General features: G+C 45.8%; 2 protein-coding genes across 3 annotated transcripts in view; one reads left to right on the top strand and one right to left on the bottom strand.

Moving 5' to 3' along the window:
- INSIG1 (insulin induced gene 1) overlaps positions 1 to 17,820 on the bottom strand; it is a 222,088-nt gene extending 204,268 nt beyond the window's left edge. Inside the window, exon 1 of the mRNA XM_081284197.1 lies at positions 17,801 to 17,820. The gene's annotated coding sequence lies outside the window, so the exon portion shown is untranslated. The remainder of the gene's footprint in view (positions 1 to 17,800) is intronic.
- Positions 17,133 to 23,982, top strand: part of PAXIP1 (PAX interacting protein 1) — a 47,275-nt gene continuing 40,425 nt past the window's right edge. Inside the window, exons 1-2 of one of the 2 annotated variants that reach the window (XM_081284190.1) lie at positions 17,133 to 17,593; positions 20,488 to 20,622. In XM_081284190.1, the coding sequence (XP_081140316.1) occupies positions 17,513 to 17,593; positions 20,488 to 20,622 (216 nt within the window). In that variant the 5' untranslated portion in view covers positions 17,133 to 17,512. The remainder of the gene's footprint in view (positions 17,594 to 20,487; positions 20,623 to 23,982) is intronic. The other variant, XM_081284191.1, reaches the window with a different exon arrangement.

Raw genomic sequence — 23,982 nt, 5'->3', positions numbered from 1 at the left:
CCGTTTCAGTGAAGGTTCATCCTAAGAAATGGACACTCCGGTGGAGGACGTTGATGATGGGGAGGCTGTGCACCTGGGGGGCTGGGGGCTCGTGTGAACAGTACACTCTCCACTTGAATTTATTCTTTTTAAAAATATTTATTTTTATTTAATTTTGGTTCTAAGCTTAAACCCTGGGCTTGTGACTGCTAAGCACATGCTTAACCACTAAATTACACCCCTGGTCCCTGTTTTTAATATATATACAGTAATTGTACATCTTTACAGGGTTTGGTGTGATTTTCCACTAAATTTTGCTATGAAACTAGAACTGCTTAAAAAAATAAAGTCTATAAAGAAAAATACAAATCAGACCATATTATTCCCCTGCTCAATAACTTCCAAAGAATCTAAATCATACCATCACTTATTAAAACATAGACAATTATTAGTAGAAATTAACATATGGAGATTAGAAAAAATAGTCTTATTTTGGAGATAATTGGTTATCAGTATAGTCAATTTCCTATCACTTTAGAAATCAATTTTATCAAGGTATGCTTTAATACAGCAAAATATACCCATTTAAGTGCACAGTTCAATAAGTTTTGACAAGTCACTACCATGTAATGGCCAAGCCAAGTGTGGTATGGAATATTTCTATTACTCCAGAAAGATTCCTCTGAAATCAGGCGATTTCTTATCTTATTTCTGTGGCTACATTTTTGCCTATTCCAAAACATCTTATAAATGAAATCCGTTTCTAACCACGTGTCAGCAGAGTACTTCTAAGGTTCATTTATGTGTATCCCATTGAATGGATATACCACACTGTATTTGTAATTCGGCAATCAAAGCACCTCGTATGGTGTCCGGCTTGCAGTTTTAGGACTAACAAGACTGGGAACATTTGTGTATAAGCAATTTGTGGTTGTACATTTTTATTTCTTTTGAGTAAATATGCCAAGGCGTGGAATTGCTGGGTCATGTGGTAAACATTTCCCTTATGTGAAACTCTCAGGCCATTCTCCAAATGGCTGCACCACTCCCCACTAACACTGGCAATGCACAGGATTTGTAGCTGCCCCATGCTTAGCCACACCTGGTGCTGCCAGTCTTCCCCATGTGAGCTGTCTCACTGGACACCTGGACACAACATAGGATCTTGTCACTCTGACTTGTGTTTCCTGAATGGCTCAAGGTGGTGACCCAAGGTGCTTACTGACCGCTCTGCTTCCTTTCTTGTAAGATAGTGGTTCTGATCTTTTGCCCATCTTTACAGGTTTTAGGATTTTTTTTGTCATCTTATTTTCAAGTTATGGGAGTTCTTCATATTTTCTAACTACAAGTCTTTTGCCAGATTCATGAATTGCAAATGTTTTCTCCCAGATGGTGGCTTCCATGATTTGATGATTATATGCCTTGGTATTGTTTTCTTTGAGCTATTCAGTTTGGGGTGTTCTTAGTTAACAGAGGTTTTACATTTTATATCAGAAAAGAAAAATGTCATTCATTATTTCTTCAAATGTTCTCCTTCCATCCCTTGCCTCTTTTTCTGAAACTCCAATTACATGTATGTGAACTGCTTGATACTGGAAAGGTGAGGCAGGCAGTCAGACATGGCATTTTGGACCATGCAACAGGGGAAATTGTTGGAGTATATTTAAAAACAGGAGATAATACAATTAGATTTGTGTTTTGAAGATATGTTTGGGGACCATATGGAAGAAAAAGGGGAAAGCTCAGATGGGATGCAAGGAGGTCACTACAGTAGTGTTGACTCATGATGATGGTCACGTGGACTCTGGTGCATGGGTGGGATGAAGATGGAAACATGAAGATCATTCATGAGAAATGTAGGGGTCACATCTGGAGATACATGCTGCGTGAGCTGAGAGGGTGGGAGAGATGGAGGTGTGAAGGTCTAGGCTTCTGACCTGCATAATTGGTTGAATGGCTCTTTCATGATGTGGAAAAGAGAAAGAACCACACTTTAGTATAAAATGTGAGTTTGATTTTTGGAGTGTTGAGTTTGTGGTGCTTTGAGATATTAAATAGGACTTCAGGTCTGAAGGCGGTGGAGCTGGAGGTTGAGGTGAGTCCTCAGTGTGGGGTGGCCTCAGACCATGTGTGCTGCACAACACAAATGCACAGATCAGGCAGCTCAGCAAGAAACCCTCATCTCTCCCAATTCTAGAGGCTGTGAGTCCCCAGTGCATTGCGATCAGCTGGATTGCCACTTCCTGGTTCATAGAGGGAGCTTTTCACTGTGTCCTCATAAAGGGAAAAGGGCAGGAGAGCTCTCTGGGTCACTTATAAGGACAATAATCCCATGAAGAGAGCTCCACCCTCATTACCTAATCTTCCACCTGTAATGGGGAGAACTGACCCCACAGGCACTAGGACAGCCTCTGAGAAAATGAACTGGGCCATGCAGAGAGAGTGAGCCCCTGTGTACCAGCCTGGAGGCCCAGCAGGAAGAAAGTTTCATGAAGGACAGAGGTCAACAGCATCACTGGCTGCCAGGGGTCAACTGGACATGGGCTAACACTGCTAGTGGATTTAATAATATGGTGGTCACTGGTACCTGGGGAATTGTCAGGGGAAGTCAGTTCAGATGGGCTGAGGAGCTGGGACGTGAAGAGAGAAACATTAAGCACAACTCCTTCCAGAGGAAGGAGGAAACAAGGAGAAGTTAGAGGAGACTGGAGTTGGGGGAGTTTGCAAAAGAGTGAGCTTACTTAAAGGCTTCCTTGAGGACCCCATAAGGAGGGGCTGAAGAAATAAAAGGAAGAGGAAATAATGGGTAGGTTCCTAAGGACACAGGCACATGGAATCAGGTTTGAAGCTTTAGAGGGAGGGAAAGGAGGGCAAATTTGTGTAGCGCCTACCCTGAATCTGGCCTTCACCCAGAAGCAGAGCAGCAAGGGGGGCTCAAGGGATCAGCCTCAGAGACTGAGCCGTGACCACAGCCACTGAGTGGGGCTGCAGGGCTGTGCCCGGGGCATGGTGGGAAGGAAGCCAGAGGAGGGAGCCACTCTGCACCGCACTGTGTGGGGTTCAGCTGGAGCCCTCACTAGTCTCTCATTAAGCTTAATCCTCCAACTTCAGTGAGTGGGTGGCCAGGAGATGCGGCAGGATTTAAACACTCTGGCCCCGGAGGTGGGAGAGCTGAAGGAAGACCTAGCAGGAGCAGGAAGTGCTGCGAGTGCAGCTGCTGCCACCAGTTCCATGGGCCAGCAGAAAGGTGACAATGTGCATGGGCTGCACCAGTGTCCCATGCCCTGCACCAGCCTCTGGAGCATAAGAAAGACATGGTTGTTGACCCACGCCTGCCTTGCGAACCATGGGCAAATGCCTTTCAGGACCGTGCCTACCCCAACCATGCCTGGAAGAGAATGCTGAGAAGTGCGTTCCCAGCAGAGTGGACACAGCATAGCCATGTCCACGCCATCCTTTGTGCAGCGGACACTGCCTTGAACCATGCTTAATTTCCAGACGGTAGATCACACTTCTGCTTTTTTCTTCTTCTCATCCTGTATTCCTTTGCCTTGGCAACACCCAGGTTGGCCGTGGGTGGTTGTGGTTTTCCATGGGCCTTCGTCACAGGGCCCCTGGATTGGTAAGGTGGATGTGTGCGTCAGCTACCGGGAAGCCTAAGGCTGTCCCTGGAGGGAATCGGAGCTAGCTCCCAGAGACAGCAGTCCTCATGCACAGGTATGGACGCACACAGAGGTAAGACTGCTTGTGCCATTAAGGATGAAAATCCTCTAACAAAATGCTGAACTTTCATGAGCCAAATTGGTTTTGTAAGATTCAAGGTGAGAACAGCATGTTTCCACATTAAATTGACCCGATTTAACTTCCTGTAGCTTGTCTTACTTTATTGATAAAAGCTGCTCTCCTGGCAGTAGAGAATGGAAAGGAAGCAAAATATCAATCAAACAAGATGGAAGAGGATTGGAAAAAGGGAGCCAAGTAAACAATGGGCCAGTGTGGAGTGGGGGAGAAAAGGACGGCTGGGTGGGACCCCACCCGGGCCCTGGTGAGGCCTCTGCCCTTTCTCCGCAGTTCTGGGTCTTTATTTAGCAGTAAGAGAGCTGGAGTTCAGCAGTTTATAATTGAAAACAACCCTTGATGGGAAATAAAGCCACTGCCCTACTGTAGATTCCAGGTGTTATAGTTTGGATGTGAGAAGTTCCCCAAAAGCTCACATGTGAGACAGTGCAAGAAAGCTCAGAGGAGAAACGATTGGGTTGTAAGGGTCCTAACTCTATAAGAGAATTAATCCCCTGATGGGGATAAATGAGAGGTGACTGAGGTGCTGGGGTGAGGCTGGAGGAGGTGGGAAGGGGTGTGGCTTGGGGACATATATTTGTGTCTGGAGAGTGGAGTCATTCTCTGCTTTCTGATTACAGGAGCTGCTTCCGTCCACCACACTCCTCTGCCATGATGTCCTGCCTCTCCTCAAGCCCTGAGGAATGGAGCCAGCCTTCTGTGGACTGAGACCTCTGAAACCTTGAGCCCTCAAATAAACTTTTCTTCCCCAAAATTGTTCTGGTCAGATCTTTTAGTCACAGCAGCGAAAGAGCTGACTAAAACACCAGGAATGGCCACTGGGCAGATATCCAGGGACAGGGTTTCAAGCCTGCCAATCTCTGGTCAATCTTTATGCAGGTACCACTGCAAAAAGCAGGGGGAAGGAAGCTTCTGTCTCTGATTGTAGCGAATGTCGTGGATGTGCAGAATGAAATCCGTACATCACAACGCCTAACACAGAACGTACAGGTCCAGTTTTGTGCTGGTCCCACACTTGATGGGGTCTGGGAGGTGCTGCCGCAGTCTCCTTGGCACACTGAGCTTTCAAGCTGAAGGAATTTGGGAAGTGGCAGGAAGGCCCTGCCCTGCTTCCCTCTTCTGCCCTGAAGCAGGCCTAAGACCCTCAAGCGAGGGCTGGGAAGAGCTCCTACTGTGTTCCCCCAGTGTGTCAGCCCTGGCTCCCAGTCTTTGCCCTATCATATTTTCCCACAATCCCACTCTTCTTTGAATGCAGAATAAAATGCGCAGGTTGAACCACTTCTTTGTGACTTCATTTCCTCGCCAAGGCCCCTGGGTCAGGGTCAGCTCATACATTTTGCTGCTGCTGGTCCATCTTCCCTTACTGGCCTGAGAAGCTGGAAGGAACGGTACTTGCACCTCACAGGAATAGAACATGGAGCACACAAGGTCGCCGACTCCCCTGGCTTTGGTACCTCTGTGAGAGTTCTCCCAGCTTGCTTCACACTCAATGAGTGCCCTCTCTCAGGAAGACACTAGAGTTGTCCAGAACTCTATTAAACATTCTATTATTGAGGTTGCCTGAACAAAACACTCTAGAAACAAACTGTTTTCATGTTCGTTGAGGTTGTCCTTTGTTCTCCAGTCTTCCTCTGCCCCCCACAGACGGGCCCTCCCTGGGGCTGTGGGGTAACTCAGAGCGAGAGGAACACCTCTATCCTTGACGTGGATCTTTACCCCACAGTGGGGAGAGCGGGAAGCCGAGGCCATCCAATCAGGCCTGCCCTGTCTCTTTCTATGATCCCTTTCCTTTTCTGTTATTTTTTAACACATGAGGGTTTTTTGTTTGGTACCAGGGATTGAACTCAGGGGCACTCGACCATTGAGCCACATCCCCAGCCCTATTTTGTATTTTATTTAGAGACAATCTCACAAAGTTGCTTAGTGCTTTGTTGTTGCTGAAGTTGGCTTTGAACTCGTGATCCTCCTGTCTCAGCCTCCCAAGCTGCTGGGATTACAGGCGTGTGCCACCGTGCCAGGCCACAGAGGAGATATTTTTTAAAAAATATTTTGAATGGACACGTTGCAATTGTATACATTTGATCAGATCAGGGTAATTGTATTATCACCTCATATCTTTGTTGCTTCTTTGTATGAGGAATGTGCTAATAGTGGCCATTTTGGATTACTCAATTGATTGCTGTACACGACTATGCTATCTACGACACCTCAGCTGTTCCTCCTATCCACCGCACCCTGTACCCTATAACCATTCTCTTTCCATCTGCCCTCCCCAACACCCTTCCCAGGCATTGGTAACCATTATTCTCTACTTATTTCAGACCAGTGTTTTAGCTTCCCATATTAAGTGAGAACATGTGGTGTCTAATTCCACTTAACACAATGACCTGCAGTTCCATCCATGTAACTGCAAATGACAGAATTTTATTCTTTTACATGGTTGAATAATATTTCATTTTATACATAGACCGCATCTCCATAGCCATCCATACGTTGATGGGCACCTAGGTTGATTCCGTAACTTGGCAACTTTGGGTGGTACTGCAATGTACATGGGAGAACAGATGTCCTTTACACAGATTTCAGTTCCTTTGGATACAGACCCCATAGAGGGATCGCTGGATCCTATAGTACCTGTGTTTCTGAGGAGTCTCCACATTTTTTTCTATAATGGCTGAGCTAATTTACATTCCAACCAGCAATGGATAAGAGTTCCCAATTTTCCACATCTTCGCTGCGCACCTTTTGTCTTTCTGATAGTAGCCGATTAGCTGGAATGAGGTGACATCTCATTGTGGTTCTGATTTGCATTTCCCTGATGATTAGGGCTGGTGTTTTTTTCATATGTGTTGGCCATCTGTATTTCTTCTTTTCAGAGATGTCTAAATGTCTATTTAGATCCTGTGCCCATCTTTAATTTTGTTTTTGTGGTTGAGTGCTTATGTTCTGCATGCCCACTTTGGTCAGATGAATAGCTGGTCAATAATTTCTCCCATTTTTCAAGTCGTCTCTCTGTTGAATGGTTTCCTTTATTGTACAGAAGTTCTCTAATTTGATGTGATCCTATTTGTTCATTTTTGCTTTTGTTGCCTGTGTTTTGGGGGCCATATCAAGAAATCTTTATCCAAATTGATGTCCTGAAGTGTTTTCCACATCTTCAAGTTTTGGGTCTCACTCTTAAGTATGGGAGGCTGTCTCACTGAATGACTGGCATTCTCCTTCCTGTGAACAGAGAGGTTCTGTTGGTCACTTTTGTAGTGACTGGATATTGCCCTGATCCTCAAAGTAGCAGAATGTGTCTTCAGATGTAGGCGTGCCTTCCTGCAGCCCCAGGAGTGGAATTACTCACCTGTCGTTGTAACCCTGTCCCTCCTGACCTTTTTTGGATGGAACTTTCTAAGAATGAGGGTCCCCCCAATAAAAGTTCACTTCTGAATGTGCTCGCTCTCTCTCTCACTAGCCTCTTTTGACTTTCCTCACTCTCCCATTTGGGGAGCTTGAGGCTGAGAGCGCAGAGGAGCTGCCCTGAAGCTTGATTTAAAGGTAAAATGTGTGTCTGTGTTTTATTTAATATCCCAGGAAATTCACACGAGCGACCTTAAATTCAGCTGCATGCACTGGTCGGGGGCAGCACTTAAGTCTTTGATGTGACCTGTGTTTTGATTCATCTTACCCATACTCTTGATCAGTAATAATCTAGTATAAATAAAAAAATAAATAAAAATAAAACTACTATCTTTGTCTAAGGAATACTAAGTTTTTTTTTAAAGAGAAAGAGAGAGAGAATTTTAATATTTATTTTTAGTTTTTCGGCGGACACAACATCTGTTTGTATGTGGGCCACACGCATGCCAGGCGAGCGCGCTACCGCTTGAGCCACATCCCCAGCCCAAGAATACTAAGTTTTTAAGTGATGAAAATTGAACCGATTTACAACTGAGAAGAGAATTCCTTATGAAACATGTTCATGAAATGCAGTTTAGTAACAGAGCTTCCATGGAGCTAGATTTTTAATATCTTTGAAAATGTGTCCTGAGAATTAACTTGGATTAGAATGTTCATGAACAAAGAGTAGCTCATAGATACCCTTTTAGATTTGCAGTCTCTAAACTTGTTCTCAAACACTTGCTCATGTTAAAACAGGGCTGGGGCTGGGGCTGAGTGGTAGAGCATTTGCCTAGCATGTGTGAGGCACTGGGTTTGATTCTCAGCACTGCATATAAATAAGTGAATAAAATAAAGGTTCATCAACATCTAAAAAATTTTTTAAAAAAGACTAAAATGAACAATAATGAACTCATTTAATGAGTCACATACCAAACCAGTGACCCTTTGTCTTTGTGAATGTCATTCATAAAAATGGCTATCACATGTTGAAACATCCACGCTCTTTGTGGTAAAGATGGCTTCCATTAGTGTCTGTGGAAAGCGGACCTAATATCTCATCATGATAGATGCTGGGGTATTTTAACTTTCTTTGTATTACTGCTGTTCTTTTCTTTCTTTCTTTTTTTCCATGAAGCTCCCTAAACAATGGGCATTCACATTTTATACTCTGGGAACAAGTTCCACCACGACTCTTCATTTTCACCTGTGCTGTGCTGATGAGTCTCCAGTTGAACAGCTCCATCAGGCCTTGGCAGCTGGCATGGTGCCCCACGGAGTATCACAAACTAAAAAGTGATTATTTGGGGAGGCTTCATAATTATACTGCAATGAAAATCTCCGCAGCCAGGAGATAGTTTTCAAGATCTGAGAGAAAATTTAATGAAAGTGCCACAAATATATTACTGAGGATGAATAGTTTGCACTTATTCTGAGGCTCTTTTCTCTGTGGATTTCAAAGACTTGACTAATTAATTAGCCCTAATTCCCTTGTTTCCCTGATGGTCAAGCTTTCAGACACCCCTCCTGAGTCAGAGAGCCATCAGGGGAAGCAGGATGCCGTGCTGGGGCCCCACAGCTGGTTAGCCAGCTAATGTCTGTTGGGTGCTGGTCTCCGACCTCAGATGCTCAACCAGTCATGGATCCAAAGCCAAGGTCTGTCCAGCCCCTTCTGGCCTGTGCATAAAAGGTGTGTTGGACACAGCTCCTTAGCACACACACTGTCTGTGGCCAGTATTACGCTGCAGCGGCAGAGCCGAGAAGTCGCAGTGCCAATTTTTTTTTTATTGGTTATTCAAAACATTACAAAGATTGCAGAATCACATCGGTTACACATCCACATTTTTACATAATGCCATAATAGTAACTGTTGTATTCTGCTACCTTTCCTATTCTCTACTATCCCCCCTCCCCTCCCCTCCCATTTTCTCTCTCTACCCCATCTACTGTAATTCATTTCTCTCCTTATTTTTTCCCATTCCCCTCACAACCTCTTATATGTAATTTTGTATAACAATGAGGGTCTCCTTCCATTTCCATGCAATTTCCCTTTTTTCTCCCTTTCCCTCCCACCTCATGACTCTATTTAATGTTAATCTTTTCCTCCTGCTCTGTTCTTGGTTGCTCTCATTATATAAAAGAAGACATTTGGTATTTGTTTTTTAGGGATTGACTAGCTTCACTTAGCATAATCTGCTCTAATGCCATCCATTTCCCTGCAAATACCATGATTTTGTCATTTTTTAGTGCTGCATAGTACTCCATTGTGTATAAATGCCACATTTTTTAATCCATTCATCTATTGAGGGGCATCTGGGTTGGTTCCACAGTCTAGCTATTGTGAATTGTCGCAGTGCCAATTGTGTGGACCACACAGCTTAAAATATTTTCTTCTAATGGAAAAAAAAGACTTTGCAGGCTCCCAACCTAATCTCTGTGGGCTTCTTTTTCCATCTGAAAAGTAAAACATAGCAAACGAACTTCACTAGAAGAGATGAATTTTAAATTTGTAAAATCATGATTATCTGTGATGGTGCCTTAAAAACTGGGGTGAAAAATCCTATTAAACATTTATTTATCCGCCACTTGGCATCAGACACTATACTAAATATGGGTGGCGGGGGAGACATGTGAGGAAAGACCTATGTGAGTAGGGGAGGGGGGTGAGGTGGGGGTGGTGAGATGGTGAAGTACCTCAAAGGCTTTTTGATATTTTAAATGAAGTTCTCTCTCACATTTGAGAGTCCTTTTGGTTCTGATTATACTCCTTGCTCTGAAAATGGTTCAGAGAAGAACCTCCTCAGCCACAAAGTCACTCTCTCATACTTGGTTGGGTTAGTCATCCTTGACTCATGCCAAAGGACTCCAGTTACGTGCTTGGTTTATACTTTTGTATGATCACTAGTAGAAGGGACCAAAGAAATTCCCTCTCCAGGCTTCAGAGATGTGTCATGAAATGGAGCACTTGAGCAAAGCAGGAGGACAGGTCTGAGCAGGGGCTCCTTCCCATGGGCCAGCGCCAGGGCCGAGGTGGGAAGTCGGCGTGTTTGGAGAGAGGCAGCACTGCAGCGCGGTGAGAAGAGGGCATGAACTCTGGCAGTGGCAGAAGGGCCTCCAGGCTGCAGGTGGAGAGAGGGGGTTCTCCAGCAGCAGGCTCAGTGGATCAGACTTCAATGAGGGCCATGGAATTTGGAGGTCAGAGCCACGGGGACACTGTTGGGCTAGTGTCAGGGAACCAGGGGGACTGCTTTGCTCACCATGAATGGAACAGGGTAAATAGTCTCCAAGTGGAATGAAGTGAAAGACCAATTCCTACTCTCTCAATTTCAGCCCATAAAATTTTTTGGTAGGAAATTAAAACACATGGATTCTAACCTTTGAGAAACACCGACAGTCATCATCTCACAGCTCTTTCCTGAAGGCCTCCAACCCCCTTCTCTACGCGTCTCCACATTCCACCCTGCATCACCTTCCTCCAGTCAGCCAGGAGTGGATTCCTGGTCCTGCCGTCCAGCTTCATCCCAGGCCTCTGTTCAGCTGCTCTTCCAGATGGGAATGTACATTTTTACATACATAAACAGGAAGTAACAGGACATTTGATTCCTGTAAGCCATTTATCTATTAGACTGATTATTTTACTGTCTTCCCAAAATGTCACCCACCACTGACAAGTCTGAGGAGAAACACAATATTGTGTGATATTTGCATGATAAATCTTAGATAACTAGATGACTATTTCAGAAATTGTCCTTTTCATTAAACTTATTTAGTATTATTTAATGCTTGATGATGATTTCATTGTCCAATATGTAATAAAGCTATTTCTTACATTATAAAATTCTATTACAGGATACCTTTTATAAAGGACATTCCACTAATTTAATCCCAATCCAAGTTTTTACAAGATTTCTGTTTCAAAACAAGTGGGAAGAAAGTGGGTGAACTCTCACTCAAACTTCCATTAATCTGTCCTAGGCCAGCTGCTGACCATAACACAATAAGTGTAGAACTTGGTGGTATTCCCTCTTGTCATAAGCTTTCCAATTATTGAAAATTAAGTAACTCCCTATAGAGGAGAAATCATTAAATATATAGTAAATAATGAGGTTAATTAATTTAACCCTTCTAATTAGGAAACTAATTAAATCAGAAAATTAAAACTGACACAAGACATTAAGATTTGGAAGTTCTGAATTTAGATCTAACAAGTGTCTCTTTCAATTCAACCAACTTCAAAAGGGCCTTGTGCATGTGAGGCAAGCACTTTACCAACTGAGCTATATCTCCAGCCCCTCCTTTTAAATTTTTTATAGAATAAGTCCAAAAAAGATGGATGGGTTTAGCTTAAACTCAGCTAGTTACTGTGGCCATGAGCAAGTCACTTAAATTCTATGGGCCTCATTTTTCTCATCCTTAGTGTGTTTTAGAAGTGAGACAGACTCCTGTCCAGTGGTTGAATCAGGGTGGGAGGGACATAAACCCAAACTGGCCACATGATGGGCCATGGTCCCCACAGGACCTTCTGAGAAGGCGTCTCCAAGGCCTGGTGGAGAGAAGCTTTCACCTAGGCTTTCTGCCTACCATTTAGGTGGCCAGCACTCTGCACCTTCACCTTGCACCTGACTTAAAGCAGGGACTCAGGAGCATGTACTGCTGGTGCGTAACTCAGAAGTCGGTTGGTGATCAAAGCTGAACAGAGGGACAGGGAAGGAGTCCTGCCCGGAGGCATGTCCCTGATGCTCCGATCCATTTCTCCCCAGCGACATGGGCACCCGTGGCAGTTATCCTCTCCAGGTTCCAGGGGTGTGCTGGGAGGACAGGGCTCAGCTAAGCCCCAGAGAGGCCACATCTGGAGGTGCTGTGGCGGTCCAGCGAGTTCCTGGATTATCGCCCCAGGTTATGACTGACTTCTCTGGGGAGAGACTGACTATACAGTGGGAGCCCAGGTTCACTTTTGTGTCAAGAAGGACGATTAGCAGACTTCATGGCTGCCCTCAGTTACTTGCTGCCACTTGGGCAGAATCTTTTGCCCTCTGCATCATGACTTGCAGCGCCTCCCAGAGGGAGTCAGAGCGGCTGCCACACTGACGTCAGCCCTGGCAACGAGGATAGGCAGTGGGCTGCAGGTGAGTTCCGAAGAGACTATGTAGAACTACCCCATGACCCTTCGTTAACGCTTCTTCCTCAGCTGCCAAAGCCGTGCTCACCTCTGCTGAGCGAACAAACACTAAGCACGGAAGTAGCCATCTTGGCAGAATAATCACACAGTTCTGTAAGTTACAAGTCCTGCGGTTTGGTATGCTGTTTGACTTAAATAAATTCTAAACATGGTCCAATATTTTAATCTTTTAGCTTCATTTTTGACTTCTGTCCCTCCCATCACAGCAAAATGTGTTTTTCAGGTGTCTCTCACTCTTCCCACCTGTTAACATCTGAAAGCTATGGGCAAGTGGAATGCTTGCATGCACATTCCTATAGCTCAAGAGTGAAAATTTTTGTTTGGGGGCTGTCCTTCAGGGATGCCCAGGTATTGGTTTCTTAGGGCTGCTGTAGCAAAAATCACACACTGGTTAGCTTGGAACAACAGAAACTTACTCTTAGTTCTGGAGGTAAGAAATGAGGGAAATGGCAGGGCCTTGCTCTCTCAAGGCTTGAGGGAAGAATCACTCCTACCCCACTTCTATCACTGCTTGGCATCTTCCCTAAGTATTCAAATTTAATGTTTCTTATAAGGACACCAGTGATCAGATTTAGGGCCCACCCTAATCTGGTATAACCTCATTTTAACTTGTGCCAAGACCTTATTTCCAAATAAGTCTACATTTACAGGCAGGGGTAGAATCTTAGTTAAGACTTAATATCTGTTGGGAAAACAAGAGTAAGCAGTGAATCCTACAGCCAGGCTGTTGTGAGGTTCTTAACTTCCCACGGCTAGTAAACTATGGGATTATTAGGTCTCAATGCAACGACCTCTTCTGGTGACGGGACCCCACGATCTTCACACACAGGACCCAAGTCTTTCATTATTCCATAGTTTTTAACCTTACATCAAATCATTGATGATGTACTATCTAAAATGTGCAAAATTTTATTCCATCAGTACCAGCATTCTGGCCCCTTCTGTGACTCCCCTCTGCCCAACTATCCAAGCATCCTCAGCAGCGTACAGGGGCCTCTCGCAAGATTAATCCATCAGTGTTTGGCTCATGTGTCCACATGTTTGTTAGTTTTTCCAGGACAGACAATATTTTTTTTTAATATTTATTTTTTGTAGTTGTACAAAATAACTTTATTTTATTTATTTATATGTGGTGCTGAGGATCGAACCCAGGGCCTTGGACATGAAAGGTGAGTGCTCTACCGCTGAGCCATATCCCCAGCCCCAACAGACAATATTTTAAAGTAAGAAACCTTGCTATCCCTTTGAGGTTTAATGTCCATTATAACAGGGCCACAATAAGGACACTTGTACTCAGAATTACCTGAGAGTTTATGAAGGGACTACTCACAAAGGTGTAGGCAGAGTGAACAATGGGGAAGGAACCTGGGGAAAGAATCAAGGAGACCTCACCCCCCTTAGGTCCAGAGGTAAGGATGCCCAGGCCGGGAAGAGGGATCATGTAGAACAGGTTCCTTTGCCAGTTCAAGGTGACCTCCCAAGGTAGGTGGGAATCAACACACTATGACCTTCCTCCCACTCCTCAGTTCTCAAGTTCCTGCTGGGTCAGATTCAATTCAAGCCCGAGTACCAGGGAGACCATCTGTGTAATTTAGTTGAGTCAGCTACTAGGGTCGAAATCAGTGAAGGACAGTTTAGATCTGAGGGTGGGCAGTCAAATGAAAGATACCCAATATTGGTTACAGGCCTGTGATAAACACCGATTGCAAAAATGAACCTAGAGGTTTACTTTGTAAAAAGACTATGAATCTTTGTCATATAAAACAAATAACCCCAATTCAATAAATACCTACTGAGTAATTAAGGATTTTTAAAAAAAGTTATCTTTAAAAACTTTCATTTTATTTTGTATTCTCAAATCTTATTTTGTAGATTTTTTTCTTTAAAAACCATAAATTACAGAAATTGGCAATGCCATTTCTTAGACACACAGGAAGACCCAGTTCCCCTGCAGTTGAGGTTGGGGGTCATGAGCCTAGGTTCTGGCCAATGCAAGTGGCTGGAGGTGGAAACATGTTATCTTTCAGGGGTTGCAAAAGTGCCTGCCATGGTTCAGAACCAGTGATTCAAATCCTCTTGACCAATGCGCTCTGAGCTCAGGCACTGTGCTCAGGGATGGGAGTTTCTGATCTGAAAGCACGGGATGGTATCGCATTATTCATTTTTGTCATATAAAGCAAGTAACCCCCAATTCAATAAATATCTATTAAGTAATTAATGATTTTAAAATTATCTTTACTGCATCCTACATGTACTCCTATCTTAAGAGGATTTGCTTCATCAAAGCATCGTTTGTAACTGTTAAACTGGAAGTGGTGAATGTGCAACACAGAATTAAATTATGGAAGGCTGTGAACTGAAGTTCTCTGTAGGGGCTGCACTTTTATTTGGGAGCTTCTAGAAACACAGAGTTCATTAAGAAGCCAAGACTGTACTGGACTACCTTGGGACCCTTTTAACACACTTTTTGTTGGCCTTGGTGTCTGACTTAGCATCTTTGTGGCCACGGGATAAATGTATGCTAAGCTTGATGAACCTGTGGCCTCTCCCAACCTTAAGGCTGGAAATGAGACAGGAGACAGCCCCTGAATTCCCTGGAACACATCCAAATCTTGCAGGTTTCCCTGCTCCTTGGCAGTCTGCTTACTGATGACTCCACCTATTTCCTTTGGTCTAGAAGAGCTTGCGCAATCTTCTCCATGGGGAGCTGCATCTTTCCAGGTAACTGGAGTTGGACTACCTAGGGCATGGTCATTCATATTTAGCTCAGAATAAACAATTATTTTTATTTCCTCAAAGCAGAATTGTTATTTTCCATTAGCAAGTCAAACAATGGAGTATCATGTATCTATTAAGTGATCTATTATTTACAGACATGGAAGGCCATTCTTGACATTTTCTTTCTCTTGAGTGGTAAAAGAAATGCATGGTGTGTGACCTTTTTTTAAAGGAAAAATACATCTATATCGAACAGTCTAGAAGGATCTCAACAGGAATTTGGGGTAACTTGTGCTTTTCAGTTTTCCTACACTGCACACTAGTGGTAGCACTGAGCTCTCAGAACCAATTTGTTGAAACCTCCCCACAAAAGATGCCCTTTGGGTTTCCGACCTTTCCTGTGATGAAACTCTGGCCTATGTCTCTAACTTAAGTGGTCTGTCTTTCTCATTAAGACTGAGTGTGGTGACCTATAAATCCAGGCTAAAGAGTTATTAAACATTAATATCTAACTTTAGGGGGTCTGTGTCTAGCTAAACTGAACAGACCATGAAACTAAGAGACTGTGGTATTCAACATAAAAATTCATTTTAAAAAAGCCATTTGGAAATTCTTATCTAAATAATGGTCTCAGGTTTATCTCAGTAGGTACTATTCTAAATATTCTCAATCCTACTTTGACTTTTCCTTAGTTATCTAAATTTCTAAGAGGAAACGAAAAACATACCACTATATTTACCAAATTAGGAGTAAGCAGGCTGTTTATTCACTTAAGGTTATCAAGCAAAATGATCATGCTTGGGATTTATTTGGAAAAACTCAAAATTCATCTACAGTAGGGTTATTATACTTGGGGTGGTATATGCCTCCAAATCACAAAAGATGTGAAGCTTCCAGAAATGAAATATTACCCTAAAGTGGGTCATCTTTTAAGTGTTACAAAAATCAGTGATAAGACCCAGCTATCCAGAATATAAAACGGAAGCCTCCGTGGGGCATTTTTCCTCTAACTTTGCAGTTGGACATTCTATATTATAGATGTGGACCCTGTCTTAAGATGGTGTTTTTATGAGATTTACTGTTTATCACTGAAAATTCAATTTCCATTTTTCATGACTACAGGATGTCAGTTCATCTATTATACAAATGAATTTTGTTCAAGTAACAATTTTATTTTTCAATACTCGTGGGTAGTGGCTGAGACCCAGGGAAATGAGTGCTCTGCATGACGATTCTGAATGCCTCCAGGCCTGCCCGGGGCGCGCAGTGAGACCCCGTGCACACTCGGGAAGGTGGATGGGATCGTCCACGGGGACTCCCAACCTGGCCTTGCCCAAGGTCATAAATGGCTTTAACCTGAAAACCCCCCGGCTGAGGTCGGCCTCCAGCCTCAGCTTGAAACGACGCACGCCTTTCTGCTAACCGAGCGCAACCGAGCGCACCAGGGCTAAGGGACCGACTTCGCTCACGCAGGCCCACACAAAGGCATGCGGTCTGGGGACCCACGACCGCTGCGCCGACGCCGTCTCCACTCAACCCTTCCCTGGGCCCTGGAGGCTCCGGTGCCGCGCGCCGCCACGAAATCCGGCGCCGGGCAAACTCCGCGTCATCCTGCAGGCGGGCGCAGTTCTCGCCATCTGTAAAGGTCTGCCAGGCTCAGCCTAGTGGCCTCGGGCTGTTCAGGGGGACAACCGCGAGACGACAATGCGGCGACGACCCAGCGCCAAGCACCTTCGGCCGCGCGCCGGGCCCTCCGTCCGCCCCGGCCCCCCGCCCCGCGTAGCCGGCCGCGCGCCGTCGTCTCACCGGCTCTCCCCGGCGCGCTGCTTGTGGGCCTTCCCGCCCCGCTAGGCCTGATCCCCAAGGGCCGCCGCGCGGAGCTCCCCTGGCACACGCCCGCCCAGACACACTCCACCACAAGCCCGCAGCCCGGGCCCGGAGATCCGCGCCGGGTGGGTCGCCCAGGCCACCTCCCGCGAGGCCCCGCCCCAGAGCGAGGCCCCGCCCCGCGCATGCGCCGCCCGCGGCCGCGCGGGGTGACGGGAGGGGCCGCGCCGCGGTCCGGACCGGCTCACTGCGGCCCCGCGGGGGAGTGGCCCGCTGTCCCGCGTTCCAGGGCACCTCGCGGGACGGCGGCGAGCTCGTGCCACCGGTGTGCGAAGCGGCTGGGCCTACGTCAGCACCTCTGGGGTCGCCAGGCCCTGGCGAAGGTGCCGGCGATGCGGACCTCCGGGCCACTCCCGGGTGCTCCCCCTCTGCGATAGGCGCGGTGGTGCGTCCCGCAGACGCGCGCGGCTCCCGCGCTTCGGGCGCTCGGCGCGGGCGGGGGCGCAGCGGGCGGGGGAGCGAGCCCCGATTCGCAGGGCCGGGCCGGCCGGGGCCGCGCGGGCCGGGCGGTGGGCGGGGGCCGGGGGCGGGGCGGGCGCCTCCGCAGCCGTCCGCGCCGCCGCCACCATGTCGGACCGGGCGCCCGAAGTTCCCGAGGAGATGTTCCGAGAGGTCAAGTACTACGCGGTGGGCGACATCGACCCGCAGGTACCGCCCCGCGGCCCGGTGCGCCTGGCCCGGCCGGTCTGGCTCCCTCGCGGGCGCGCTCCTGGACGCGGGAGCAGCCGCCGGTGCCGGGCCGCGCGGGAGGGCGCGCGGGGTGCGCCACCACGGTCCCGTCCGGCCCGGCCCCGCCCCCGCCCGCCGCTTCTCGCACGCGCAGCGGGGCCGGCGGGGCCGCGGAGAGCCGGCCTGCGCGCCCGGGAGGCACGGGCCCCGATTCCCGCCGGTAGCTCGCGCGGGCCCGGGCGCCGCGGGGACAGGCCGCTTCCCGGGTGACCGCGGGTCCTGCGCGGGCTGGGAGCGCTCCCTGCAGGGGCTGGCCTGCCTGCTCTCCGATTTTCCTAACTGGGTGAATTGCACAGTAAACCTGGGAAATGCCCTGGTAATACCACAGTAAGCATTTAATTTTCCCACGCCTAGGGATGGTGTGGGTTTTCCTAAGCGGTTCATCAGTTTAATCACTCTCCGCGGGAGGAATGCACCTGAGTTTGGACTCTTCAGGTCAGATCTTCAAAACATTTCCTTTCCTAAAACTGTACAGTTGTGCTGCCTTGGGTGTCACATCTCACCTCTGAGCTTGAAGGATTGGGAATGCCCGGGCGATTAGAACACAGGCACAGGAGGTGGATACTGACCTGCAACAGATAAATTTGGGTGTTGTAGAAGGAACTGTGGAAGGCTGATCATCTTGGCCTTCCAGAGACTTGTGTCTTAGTAACCAAACTCTTTTCCATTGTGACTTCAGGGTGCAGAGACTTCTAGCTTTGTGTTTAAAGACTTCAACAGGTCTGAACTTAGAGTGGTTAAAGTGAGTTCTTGAACAGGGTGCCTTTTTCTTCTAGTATTTGTAATTTCCGCCTTTTCCCCTCCACTACCCACTATTCTTTGCTTTCCCTCCTGCTCCTCAAGGACTTTGGCTCTTACAGGGGGCTTGACCCAAATGTTTCTTGAAGCCAGGAACAAGCCGAATTGGAGTATGTGTTCAACTATGAATTAAATCTAAATACTTAAAAATTTCTTTGGCAAACCACTTTAATAGTGTATGTATGTATGTATGTATCTATCTATCTATCTATCTATCTATATATATATATAAAGTTTAGAGCCCAGCATCCATTCTCTGAATGTTGTAAGTGTAGATGCAAAAAGTGCATAAGTGATGAACATCTGTGGGCCACACATAGGTGTCGGGTCAGTTAGGATCACCATGGGGAGGAACAAGCCGCAGCACAGTGGTGTACTGCTGAAAGGTGAACACATTTCTCCACTGGGTGTCTGGGAGAGGATACCGTTGAAATGTGGCTAAGTAGAGTCTTGAGATAAATGGAAATTAAGAGGGCAAGAGATGACTTTCATGGGGAATATAAGTGCTAGGGATTGAAGGCATTTATGTACATGCAATACATCAAGATGACCACTGTCTAGAGAAGAGCAAAAAAAGATAATTCTTGTCATGTGGAGGTTAATAATGTGGATTTTGGGAAGAAGCTACTGGATTCGGTGTCCAAAAAGCTCATGAAAACAGTGTTTTCAGTAGAGTCTTGGTACAAGCACCAGGTCTGCAGGGAGTTGAATGAATAGGAAGTAAGAAGTGAACACAGAAAAATTTTCAGGAAAAGGAAGCAGAGAAGGGGCCCGAGAGGGGTCTGTTGCAGGAATGAGTATATCATGTAAGTATGGCAGGTGCAGGGGATGTGATATTAAAGATCTATCAGTGGCCAGTAACTAGGAAGGGTTCCCCTTGTGGGTTAATTTAGCTGTCAATACCATGTCATTTCGTATTTGGTGCACACTCTCAGTTTGTCGATCTCCTTGACCCTCACCATTCCTGGCTCTGTTGATGCTGCTCTCCTTTGATACTGTTGTTATTGCCACTGATCCTGAAGTGTCATCAGCAGTTGACCTCCAGTTCTCTGCCCACACTTTGCCTTCTGGGGGATCTCATTCTCAGAGCTTTGACTGCCATGTGTTTAACATGCTATACTCTGTCCTGGGAGATCAAATCTCTTTCTAGATGTAACTGATGTAAGAATCTTGCCAGGTGTCACACATGGCACCAAAGAACAGTGTTCCCCCAAATTGAAGGCCATGCTGTAACTCCTTACTCCTGTGTTTCTGATGCATTCCTCAGGGAGCGTTGCCAGCTCTCCCCTGCATTTCTATCTTGCCTTTCCCTTATGCTTGCAGCCCTTCCAGTCACTATCTGGGTAATTCCCTCATGTCTTCCTGCTTCCTATTGCTAATGGCATCCTTTGATGAAGTTGCCTGCCTCTTCACTTGGGTTAGTGCAGTTGTCTTAATTGGACTCCTGTCTGGTTATGCAGCCAGCCCCAATCTCTTCTCAGGCCGAGACTCATCTTAAGATCTTAGTGTGTTGCTTTCCTGCTTGTCCTTCAGTGAATGAGAGACAGACTGTGCATAATGCTTAATAAGAAACCCTTCAGGTCTGATCTGAGTTCACCTGACCAATGCCTTGAACGTAGTGCCCTCCCAGCATGTATGTTTGCCTGACTGGCACCTGTAAATTCATAAGAATTCTCCAGAAACTTTCCTAATTGTGGTGCAAATGTCCCCTCCCAGACTTCTAGGCTGGGGACCTGGGAGGAGTGTTCTCCATGGCCCCATCTCAGCAGCGACTTCTGTGTCCTGTCTTGAGGATACGCCGTGCCTAACAGCTGGCTTGCAATGTCTTGTGTCACTTAGTGGATCATGATTTGCTGCTTTTTATTGTTCCCAAACATTTCCTTTGCATATTAGAGTAAAGCTACTAACTATGTAGGATAGGTAGTATACTTTTATTAAAAATTTCCAGTAATTATTTACACAAATCAGGGGTATATATAGTGTTTCCATTTTAATTTGTGTTTTTGTTTTGCTAGGTTATTCAGCTTCTTAAGGCTGGAAAAGCCAAGGAGGTCTCTTACAATGCCCTAGCCTCACACATAATTTCAGAGGACGGGGATAATCCCGAGGTTGGAGAAGCTCGAGAAGTCTTTGACTTACCTGTTGTAAAGGTGAGTAGAAATCTGATTTTATGTCTTTTCCTCATGTGACTTGAAAGCAGTAGGTTGGCATTTCAGTGTAGCTCTTTTTAGAGTTCCCTGAAGTTCTGCTGAAGATGGGAAGTTGCCAGATTAGTAAAGCCCTTAACAGCTCAGTAACCTGCCTTAGTTTTGTGCCTTTTAGTTCTCTCATGATATAGCAGGGTTCTGTATGAGTAATTCTATGTCTGTCACAGTTCCTGTGCTACCACTGCCTGGACACTGCCAGGCAAAGAAATTTGTCCTAGCAGTTGGATCTGTTGTCAGGAATCAGGTGCGTATTTGCATTATTGTAGGAAAGTGTATTTGATTCCCAAAGCAGGCTAATCTCAGGAGGAGGTAGCCTGGAACAGGGGTGGCAAGTGGTCCTGATTTCTAGCTGACCCATTGGTTGTGCCATTTAACTAGTGTGACAATGGTTACAATGGCCGTTAGTTATACTGTGAACATGGTGGTCATCTGGACTGCTGTCAACTTGACCTGTGGGTAGTTTATTATAAAAAGTGGGACTTTGGTGGATAAGGTGTTCAGATTCCATTGATCTACATACTGTGCTGTCTGCTTTAGCCAACAAGAGATTGCAATTAAATGTGTTCTTAAATTTGTTAATTTCGTAATAATCTTCTCTATTATGTTTGTTTTAAAATAGTTCTACACCGTCATGTTTTTCCTCTGCATGCACTTACTTTAATGAAAAAAAGAGTCAGTATTGAAGTTATTGTGATTTCATAATGCTAGAATTGGGAGTTAAGAAAGATGTCCACAGAGATGCTGTCTGGCTGCTGGGAAGTGGTGACATCACTATATCCAGGGTCTGAAACTGCTGTGCCAACTAAAGACTTGACTTTTGAAAATAAACCTGAAAGTAGGTTTATCTCAAGAAGAGGTTTTCATGAACCACACTGTCAAGCTGCTCAGTCAGAGTGATTGTGGATTGGCAGTGATAAATGCAGTGGCCATATTTGCACCAGCACACATGTCTTATTATGTCTGCTTGGCCCACTCTGAAGACTGATGGTCACCAGGTTTCCTGGTCCTTTCACCTGATGCCACTTTGTCTCCAGGGACTAGGCTGTGAACAGGGCAACCTCTTCGTTCCCTTCTGTACTTCATTTCCCCTTCCTGCTAACTTTCTCAGAGGCCTTGTACTGTTTCTGTACTAAAGATATGTACTTTGCATATCTTAATGCAGATTTCATATGAAAGGTTAATCTTATTAACACATTTTTGGGGTTGGAGTCACTGTTGGTAGACCAGCAACATCAGTGTTGTTAGACCTGTCTGTTCCCTAACCCATTTTTAGCATAAATACTGTATGGCATCCCTTTTATTATCCAGAAATGAAATTTACATGTAAGATAACATCACATGGCGGACAGTGTAACTCAGTGATAGAGCCATGCACAGCATGCCTGGGTCCCATGTGTAGTCCCAGCACCAAAACCAAACATAAAATGCACAAGCTGAAATGGAAAGGAGAAGTCAAAGGAGAATGATTGACAGGCGTGCATTTCCACTTGTAAACACTTGTGCACAACCACGTGGGAGGATGCAATGAAGCTGTCAGATCTGCTTTCTGTAGGATCACAGCATGTGACTTTTGCCCGTGCAGAACCAGCCTCCTAGCCTGCAACCCAAATTGGCAGCTGTGAGGTGACATTTCAGAATGGTGGTCAGTCCTTGGTAAAGTTGCAGGCTAAGCCAAGCAGTCTGTTTCCATTTCATACAGTAATTGTATTCCTGGGAAAGTCAGTAGATAATGAGGCTGCATCAATTACCCAGGACCTCCGCAGTGTTCAGTCGGCTTCTGCAGTTACTGCCGTCTGCCAGTGCAGTGTGTCATGTCCCTGCTCCGCTGCCCAGTGACCATAGTCCTTTAAGACGAATGCTCTTCCATCTGCACCTGGTTAGCCTTCCAGCCCACTTATCGTCTGTGGCAGCACCTGCACTGTCCAGGGCCCGTCATATTGCATTGCATGCACCCTGAGAGGGCTTTTCAGGGTGGGTCCCCAGTTGGTGCCCTTCAGGGCAGTGTGGGAGACCTTGTGTTCCTAGTCCAACCAGGTCTTTCTTAGTGGATTCTGCTCCTGATGGTTGAGTCTAAAATCAGCTACCAAAGATAGGCCTGGCTCTTAAGGAGCATACCCTTGGCCTTTACCTGGATATTCAGTTAGATGGTGCACTTTACAAATACAGCATCCTTGTGCACAGTAACAATTTATCTATCATTGTTGAATTTTATAGATGTTTAAAGTTCAATATTTTAAGCAAAAGAACTTCTGAAATGATTTTCTAAATAACAGTGTTTTTCTCAGTGGCCTTGAAACATCACTGGAAATGTTGATTATGCTGACTTGTAGTGGGCTTATTTTTGTATATTGCTATTTGCTCTTGGGATAAATTCTCCTTACTACTTTGCTGTTATAGTTCTCCATTTCTGCTGTAACATAGTGTCCTGCTTTTTAACTTTGCATTATTCTACATAGATAACCTGAGCTGCAGGCCCCAGGTGATTCTCTTCTGTCTGCCTGGACTAGACTTCATGCTAGCTACACCTGCAGTCTTCAAACTGGGAAAGCCTGGCCTGTTCCCTGGGGAGGCATTTCAGGGTGTGTGATGCAGGGATGGCCATAAGGGTGTATGTTTCCACACCGGTCCTTCCGAGAGCTGCCTGAGAGCTTGCCTGTGGTCACAGAGCTCCTCTGCCTTTGGCAGGAAGGATCGTCCTTCACTCATCCTAACCTTCATACAGTGCATTGTTCCAGGCTCTGGAAACCTTCCTGGGTACCAGACGAGGGCAGCTGGCAATGTGGATCCACAGAACTCTCCTGTGGGGCCCAGTCATGGCTCCTAGCTCCAGGGGCTTCTGGTGTCACTGCTGAGAATGAATATGCCACAGAAAGGTGTTCTGAACGCAGGCTGTTGATGCCAGCCCAGCACTGGACTTCAGCTGGACTTCCCTAGTATTATCAAAACAGGAAAGGTGTTTTCTTATCTTAGATAAGCACCTGGATAGAAACATTAAGGGCTTTCTTTCCAATATAGCGCATTTTATCCAATAAGTTAAAAATTTTGGTGTAATTATCAAATCATTATGAAATAATTAGTGCAAGTACAACCAATATTTTGTAAAGGGTTTTTTATTTTTGTCTTTTTACAGAAAATAGGCTTAAACTTTTAGAAGAATTATAGATGTCACCTAAATAATGCTGTGGGAGCTCTCTGTTGTCTGAAACTCATTAAAGTTAACTTGATAAAAGTAGTTTGAAGAGCCAGTGTGATGGCACAGACCTGTAATCCCAGCTACCCGGGAGGATGAGGCAAGAGCATTAT

This window comes from Spermophilus citellus (assembly GCF_964194105.1).
Source record: "Spermophilus citellus genome assembly, chromosome: 3".
Lineage (NCBI taxonomy): Eukaryota > Metazoa > Chordata > Mammalia > Rodentia > Sciuridae > Spermophilus > Spermophilus citellus.
The sequence above is the reverse complement of the archived record's forward strand: the minus strand, read 5'-3'. Positions and strand labels throughout refer to the sequence as shown.